The following is an 8475-nucleotide window of genomic DNA, read 5'->3' as shown; positions in this document are numbered from 1 at the left end:
TAATTGAAATTACTACTTTATAATTTTATGAAATTGTGAGTTTATTAATAATTTATTATTGTAAAACTAAGAATCATTTACATGTATATTAATGTGTTTTTTTTAATAGGAGAATAAGAACTTGATTGTGGAATCCAATTGTCTTAATATTATTCATGCTCTTAAAAATAAAACGCTACAATACTTCTTAGTTCTTACTTAGGGTATCATTGTTAGAGAAATATTATTATCATCTAATGATTTTTTTGACATTACCATGCATCATTCTCCTAGAATAACTAATGAGGTGTTGTTCATTATTTATATTATTAGGATTGGAAGATGATAATCTTGTCTAGGGATCAAGTATAATTTTTTGTGCTGAAATTCTTGTGTTGACAATTGTCATTATTCAATAATGTTTATGACACTTTTTTTTTCGTTCATTTTTTTTTGTTAAAATTTTCTTCATTGGTTTTGTTCTTATAGATTTTGGTAAGCTCAAGTATTTTTTAAAAAATAAAACCAGATAAATGATTAGCATCAAAAATCAGTTCAAATATTAATGAGATTTGTTTTATTTTTATTTTATTATATATAAATAATATTTTATTATTTTATTAAATATAAATAAAAAGTCACCCATGATTTTCTCATAAACCAAGAATTCAATTATATAGGCACACTTTATATAGAATAGATATATATCCTAATAAAAACCTAAACAGAAATTCACAAATGGAATCGACACAATAATTATTATATAAATATATATAAAACTTAATTTTAGAGGAATTTCTTTCTATCATTTTATATCATTGTTTTCTTATCAATTATTTATTAGGCAATTGAGTTTTGTTACATTTTTTGAAAATAGTTAATTTTATTAGAGATTTGTTTTATTTATTTTGATTAAATCTTATGTATGATGTAGGTTATATTGGCTAATATAGTTCTACCTTGGAAGGCTTAGCTCTAATAATATAAAGGCTTCAAAGATAAGTTTTTTCTTGTTATAATAATAATTACAGTTTATTCTTAATTTAATAATTCACATCATTATCATTGTATAGTGTGCTGATCCACATTTATACATCTATTTATTTATAGGTAGTTTTCGTCCAGCGACTGTTTACATCGGATGCGTCTTGAAGGTGGTCTCAAGTTGTTTTATCTAAATTTTCGAGATAACTTGGTCTTATATAAGTCACTTTGTTTGTAGTGACTCATATTCTGACTTTGTATATCTTTGGCTAGACAATTAGTTTGTTGACTGGAAGTTCTTCTGCATCGACGATTATCATAGTGTGATTTAAATCACTCTCTCAAAATATATATAATATAAACAATGTAATAAATTTAAAGAGACAATGATATTTTTTCCTTTTGTTTTCATTTACCATATTTTGAAATTTAAAAGCTGTAACAGATAAATAAGAGATTTGATTACTTTTTTTTGTGTGAGGAAATGAATGCCTTTTGACCAGTTACATGGAGAAGAAGACCGAGAATGGTGATATGCATAGTTGGGGAGAGATTTTGAATAAGATTATGGAAGAAGAGGAAGATGAAAATGGAGAAGATGATGATTATGTGTATAACAAATCTAAAAAATAAAATAGAAAAAATAAATCCGTACCTAAAAAATAGGGGCAGTTATGGTCGCCGGCACAACCACCACCATCAGTGGTGGATGGTGTAACCAGTGGTGGAGGCCAATGGTGGTAAATACAGGTTTTTTTTTTTTTTACAAAAAAGGAAATGTGATATTTCTCAAAGAGATGGGAAGAAGAAAGCTGAAGGAAATGGGAAAATAGGATTACTGACGTTAAAATGGGTTTGGTTAAATATATTTCCTTTCTTGTGAGAATTATCCCTAGCGAAAAAAACTGACGACAAAGTCGTGAGTGTTGGACTGCACACTGACGACGTGGCAGTCCATCACTGAAGACTTTGTCGCCAGTGAATGTTTTAGAGGGAAAATTCCCGTCCATTTTAATGGCTCTTTTTCAAAAAAAAATAATAATAAAATAAATAAATACTGACGAAAATTTCGTCATTAGTATATATCTCAATGACAACTTTGTCGTCATTGATATATTTTGTCGCCATTGATGTATACTTCAGCAAAAAAAAAATTATTTTAAATTATTAAAAAATTGGATAAAAATATTAACTTTACTTAAAAGAATATTTTCAAACTTTATTTTATTTAGCAACATGTATATTAAAAAATTACACCAAAATTATTGAGAATCTAATAAATAATTTAAATGAACTAAGATTTTTTAAAGAAAAAATCAAAATTATTTATATTCATAAACTCATACCTTAACAAATAAAGAAAAAAAAAATTAAAAATTCAATAAAAATATAAAATTATTTACTAAAAAAATGTTAAATCTTTCTCATTTTTATTTTGAGGGGGCATGATTTGATAGTTGTCAAAGTTTAGGGGGCAATGTTATTAATTGATAAAAACACACATCAACATTTAAACAGAATAATGAGATGAAACCTAACAAAAGGACTAAATTTCTTTAAATATAAAAGTTCAAGGGGATTCTTAACAAACCTTATATTTTAGGAGCTAAAATCAATATTGTCAAAAGTTCAAGAGAAAAAATTGCTAATTATTCTTTTTAAAATATAACTATAGCTTACAGTGTTATAAGTTTATAACTTATATTTTTAAAATTAATATTTTTTTTTTAATCTAACGAATATAGATTATGGTAGTATAAGTTTATCACTTATATGTTTAATTTAATATATAAAAAAACCCATATAGAATTTGAGTTTTTTTTCTTTTAAAAAAAAGAAAAGTTGACCTAGTCAACCTGTTGACCCGATGAACCCGCAACCCGCGAAACTGTTGGCCAACCTGACCATTTCACGGGCTGGGTCCGAGTTCAAAAATCTATTTCACAAACCGGATCCGGGTACATTGTTTTGAATCCGAAACCTGCGAACTTAAAATTTGACAAACCCGCCCGATATTCAGCGCTACCTTTAACCCTTCAGTCAATTTGGAGGACTTATCTCATGCTCACTAGCAATAGGATTGGGCCAGATTTGGGCCACATGGCCCATTTAACTCTACACAGAAAAGATCAGGTGTGTCAGTCTTAATCCGTAAAAGAACACTTGTAAAAAACGAGAACAACGTAAGCCTAAAGCCTTTGCTCCTATTGAAATCACAAAAATACCCTTGACATCCAATCCCCGCTCTCTTGCAGCGACTCTCCCCTCCGTTCACTCCCTTGTCTTTTTTTCTCAAATTCCTATGTTTTTTCATTCTTTCACATTCACTTGCATGAGACGCCATTTCTTTTTTCCAAAACGAAAAACAAGGGATACTCGTTTCTCTCTCATTTTCCCGGAAAATTAAACATACTTTTAATCCGACGGAAAACTTCGAGGACTTCCGCCCTAACCCAATGGTTTCTGACGAAGAACTCGTGATCCGGCTCCGTGAGATTCTATGCGTTTCGGACCTTGATACCACCACGCCCAGCAGTGTCCGCCGCCAGCTCGAGGCCGATTTTGGGCTCGCTTTATCAGACCGAAAAGCCTTTATCCGCGAACAAATCGACATTTACCTGCAATCCAACCTCACCAAACCTCAAGACCAGGAAGAGGAAGTTAAAGAAGGGGATAAAGGAGCAGAGGTCGCTGAAGTAGAACAAGAGGAAGAAGGCGAAGCCGAAACGGAAGAGGGAGAAGACGAGGATGATAGTCAGGGCAAAGATAGCAGAAAAGGAGGGTAAGTATTCTTCAATTACACTTGTGAATGAGGTTGCTTGTGAGGAATAGAAACCAAATTGTTGTTCTGGGTTTATCTCTAAACGGAATAATCAAGCTTTACACTTTCTTATTGGAAACCAGATAGATTTTTGCATTTTATTTAAACAAATGGGAAGAAGGAAAAATAAAATAAATACAGGTTTTCATTTATTATTTACAAAATTGCATTACTTAATATCAACCTGGATTATGGTTAGAGGAAATGTTGGTTGTTTTAGTGGATTATTCGAGTCTTTTAATAAGAAAAGAAAATTGAATTTGATTATATTAGCTTTCGGAATTTGAAGATATCGACAACGGTCATGTTTGAATTATAATTCCTTTTACCATGTAAGTTGATCTAAACAATTCATTTTAGATGTTTGAGAATTACATTTGAGTGAATTTGAACTATTTTATTCGAGAATAGATTATTAATTTCATTTTTCTTTCTTCTGTTGGATATATCAGCTGTCTCGTTCATGGGAATTATTGGGAATGACGTATATTCTTTATGATTATCATTGTTCATTCGGTAAAGTGTAGTTATGAAAGTTTCTAGTGCATAATGGATTAATGTTTTAAGACTTGTGTTCTATATCACTTTTTTTTTTTCATATATTTCCTTATGCCGTAATGTATGTAAGTTTCTACTGTTGACTGACACTCGACGTTGTCAATTTACATCCAGGTCGACCAAGGAGGAGAAAGTTAAAAAAAGAGGCGGCTTTAATAAATTATGTAGCCTTTCTCCACAGTTGCAAGAAGTTGTTGGAGAGCCAGAATTGTCCAGGCCAGAGGTTTTTATTTTCTAAAATTTGGATTTGAGTTTGCTTTCCCTTTATCTTTTAATTGAATGCTTTTCATTTTTCTGAAACCATATTCTTAGACCTGTTTACGTTGTGTTTTGTCTTTAGGTTGTGAAGAAAGTATGGTGCCACATCCGGGAAAATAATCTGCAGGATCCCAATAATAAGAGAAATATTATTTGTGATGAACCAATGCGTGCCATTTTCCGTGTTAAAACAATTAATATGTTTCAAATGAATAAAGTTCTGTCGAAGCATATCTGGCCATTAAGCACAGAAGATGGTACTTACATAATTATGTTTCTTCTCATCTTTATTTTTGTGTCTGAATGTGTGGTATGATTGTGTTTACTTATAATATTAGGCTTGTTATGATCTTGCATGTCAGAGGTTCATGTGGGTTTCTTTGCCATTTATAGTTGTGCTGTATTTGTTTCTTTTTTTCACTAGTGGAGTTTTTGGCTGGGTTTGGCTTTTGGTGCTATACATATTTCAATTGCAACACTGTTATAAACACAATAAATGCAAGTAAATTATGTAATTAAACATGGATTCACCCACTTCTTCTGCATCTCTTGTAATTTGGTGAATGCTGAACATAGCCACCTGGGTGTTGAATCATATTTAATTTTGCATGTTGCCGTGTTTAGACTGATTGCCTCTTTACTCCAACCCTTTCTAGACAGAAAATTATTTTAGTTAGTTCAGGTTAATATAGAAAAGGGAGAAAACAAGATGGTATCTCATCATGAAAGATATTGGTAGATTCCATATATTAGTCTTTATATCAGTTCTTCTAATTGTGTTATACATATCATTCAGTTCTCGTTTATCTTTTCTTTTTGAGAGTTCTTAGGATATTTTACTAGTTGAAATGCCATATGATACTGATATTGTAGTTGCAGTTTTTATATTTCTCCACTTTCAACTTAACTGCAACAACAAGCTTCCACATTTCATCTCGCTTTATTTTATTTAACGGTATATTATAATGATCCTTACTGTCTACGTTTAGTGATTCATTCTTAACATGTCGATTGAGTGGAAATTTAACTTGGTAACATCATGAAAACTCAGGAATTGTGAAACAAAAGCAAAGAGCTGATGCAATTGACGATTGTCAGTCTGAAGTAGAATCCAGTAAGACAGTGGAAGAAGTGGAAGAGGAAGAGGAAGAGGAAGTAAAAGTAAAAGTAAAAGATAGTAAACCAAACAAAAGGAAACGAGGGTAAGTTACCCCACTCTTCTTTTTATGTTTGTTTTATGGAAGGAATGATCCAAGTTAAGCTTTTATTCATCTTTTGTTTTGTTTCTTAAATTTGTTACCTCGTGAAGTAAGTCTGCTGAAGTGGATAAAGGTGTTAAAAAGAAAGCAGGTGGTTTTACTAAAGTGTGTAGCCTTTCTCCACAACTTCAATTGTTCATTGGAGAGTCCAAATTGGCAAGAACAGAGGTAGTTTGATCGGTGTACAATATTTCCTCTGCATTTGTTATTTCTTCTTGATTGGAATCAGAGGAAGTTATTTGACATGCATTTGAATTTATTTTCCCATTGTTTCTTCTCCTCTGTTGTGTTCAGGTTGTCAGGAGACTTTGGCGCTATATTAAGGAGAACAATCTACAAGATCCAAAGAACAAGCAAAACATAATATGTGATAAGTCATTGCATACCCTTTTTAATGTTGATATCATCAACATGTTTCAAATGAATAAAGCCCTAGCAGCGCACATATGGCCATTGAAGATAGAAGATGGTATGTTTTTAATGAGCTTTGGCATTTTTTATATTTTGGTATCTCACACAAAAACGAAATATGTATTTCAATGGTAATGGATCAAAATACATCTCATATTTGACAATATGCATGGTAGAAAGCATGTCTAATGTGCAGTTTATCCTTTTATTGCTGCATTTGATGCAGTTTATCCTTTTATCTCATATTAGGTTTAGTCTGCCAAGCTTTATTTCAGATCAACCTTCCATGGTGTAATATTTGTAGACTGTCCCTTTTTTTAAGCACAAAATACAGGTTCATATTTTAGGGCATCTATCTTTTTATATCTGTATTCTTTTGTTTGTGTGTGCATGTTTGAAGCTGTATGGTAGTTTGAATCAATTACATTATTTGATATGTAGAAGCTCCAGCGGACTCTTCACAAAGGGATGATAAGGCTAGACAGGATCAAGAAGAAGGTGATTTGGATGTTAATGTTACCACATGTTTGTTTTCTTTTTGTATGCCATTCATTTATAATTCTGGTGGTGTCTTTTTTTATATTATTTTATTTTTCATTTGGTGGATTTCTTCAAACTTTTGGTGGTTTGATTCATTTACATTGTTTGACGTATAGCATCTCCAGCAGACTCTTCACAAAGGGAGAAGCAGTCTGACGAAGAGCAAGAAGAGGGTAAGATACCATATTTGACTATACCAAATTGGACTGTAGATGTTAACAGGGTATTTATATGTTTCATGGATAGGTTGAGTGGTCAAGTCCATCTGTTCTCTCCTATTTAGCAATATTGCTCGAGTTTGCTGCCTCTCAGAAATTGTAGTGTTTGACAAGAGAGGGACCAGTGTCAAGGAAAAATATTAGTTATTGAGTGTGCATTCATAAATTTGGTTATGGCTTAACTTACATAGCCAACTAATCAAGACATGACTGAGGTCCCTTATTGTTGTTTCTGGAACAGCGGGCAACTTTTGTTCTTTTAGATATAGATGAGTGCGAACAAAAATAAAAATAGCCAAAGAAAGGAGGTTCTGGTCTTCTTAAATTGGGGACTTTTAGGTGTAGCACCAAAATATTTTAGTATGCTGCAGATTCTGATTTGTCAATTGGCATTTGTGGTAGCTTTAGTGATACGAGAGTTATACTTTAGTAGTTAAGGGCAACTCACATAATTCTGAGATTAGGGCATTTACTATTCTGTAATGAAAACAATTGTAAAGTGATTGATAATTCACAGAAGCATTTCCTAAATGTGTAAGTGCACATGTATATAATGAGATTATGAAATATTTCTTGATGTCTTGTCTTTCGAGTTCGGAACTGCAAACAGAACCCTATTACCTATTTTAGTTTAATTAGTATGCTAATTTTGTTCTACTGCTCTTTATCTTCATATCGTGTTTTATGCTTGTTTTTTTCTTTAGGATCTGTCTGAAACGAGAAGAATTTCATGCGATGATAAATTAAAAGATTTCCTTGATGTTGGCACGTTCAATGGCTTCTCAGTCTTAAAGCTTCTAACTGCTCATTTTGTCAAGGCAGAGTAGAGTGTTCACTTGTACATATTGTGAGTCTGCGACGTGGTCCATTTTTGCTCAAGCTGATCTCCCTTTGTAACTTGATAGTACTAATTAATGTTCCAACATCTCCCCCAAAAAAAGGGGGAAAAAAAGGCATCCCAAGATATTTTTTTTTTCTTTCATACCCTTTTCACCTTTCAGTTAAGTGTTCCATTGGAAAATATTATCTTTTAACATATCTTGAGTGAGCTTTATTGATTATTCTTAGCTATTTGTGGTTTCTATCCGTCAGGACATGAGAGAGTACTTTAACATTGATTGATATGTATAGGACATTGTTATTGAGTGGGATTATCCTTTAAAAAAAAAAAGAAAAAAAAATGTCTAATATCATATCAAGTAGTAGGTGAAAGGTTGTTGAAAGTGGCCAAAGCTATGCCTGCTTTGTACTTATTACATTTGTATGGGTCCTTACATGTGAACTACTTTGGTGCTTGGCTTGTTGAAATGAAAATACAAATTGTATGACAATAAGTACAAAGCATGCATAGCTTATGACCGCAAGCAGCTTAGGCGAAATCCATCTGCCGTGTGGTTCATTTGCTGGGTCAAAAGCAAAGGTTGGCAATAGGTTGGGATTTAATCTG

General features: G+C 32.1%; 1 protein-coding gene across 2 annotated transcripts; it reads left to right on the top strand.

Annotated features, from left to right (window-relative positions):
• Window positions 1–3168: 3168 nt before the first annotated feature.
• On the top strand, window positions 3169–8099 carry LOC115703240 (upstream activation factor subunit spp27). Of its 2 annotated transcripts, XM_030630758.2 has the most exons (9): window positions 3169–3745; window positions 4457–4565; window positions 4683–4857; window positions 5652–5802; window positions 5910–6027; window positions 6154–6328; window positions 6712–6768; window positions 6927–6983; window positions 7733–8099. In XM_030630758.2, the coding sequence occupies exons 1-9, from the start codon at window positions 3420–3422 to the stop codon at window positions 7741–7743; spliced, it is 1179 nt and encodes a 392-aa protein (XP_030486618.2). In that variant the 5' UTR covers window positions 3169–3419; the 3' UTR covers window positions 7744–8099. The 2 variants fall into 2 exon arrangements, with proteins under 2 accessions (XP_030486618.2, XP_060961289.1); XM_061105306.1 differs by lacking the exon at window positions 7733–8099 and having other exon boundaries at window positions 3170–3745; window positions 6712–7599.
• The last annotated feature ends 376 nt before the right edge of the window (window positions 8100–8475 follow it).

Source organism: Cannabis sativa, chromosome X (assembly GCF_029168945.1).
Source record: "Cannabis sativa cultivar Pink pepper isolate KNU-18-1 chromosome X, ASM2916894v1, whole genome shotgun sequence".
Lineage (NCBI taxonomy): Eukaryota > Viridiplantae > Streptophyta > Magnoliopsida > Rosales > Cannabaceae > Cannabis > Cannabis sativa.
The sequence above is the reverse complement of the archived record's forward strand: the minus strand, read 5'-3'. Positions and strand labels throughout refer to the sequence as shown.

Excerpts from the sequence above, each read along its gene's own strand:
- LOC115703240 (XM_061105306.1), top strand. The coding sequence starts at position 3,420 with ATGGTTTCTGACGAAGAACTCGTGATCCGGCTCCGTGAGATTCTATGC. Across the intron at positions 5,803-5,909 it reads CCAAACAAAAGGAAACGAGG|TAAGTCTGCTGAAGTGGATA; the intron begins GTAAGTTACCCC and ends TACCTCGTGAAG. Across the intron at positions 6,329-6,711 it reads GCCATTGAAGATAGAAGATG|AAGCTCCAGCGGACTCTTCA; the intron begins GTATGTTTTTAA and ends TTTGATATGTAG.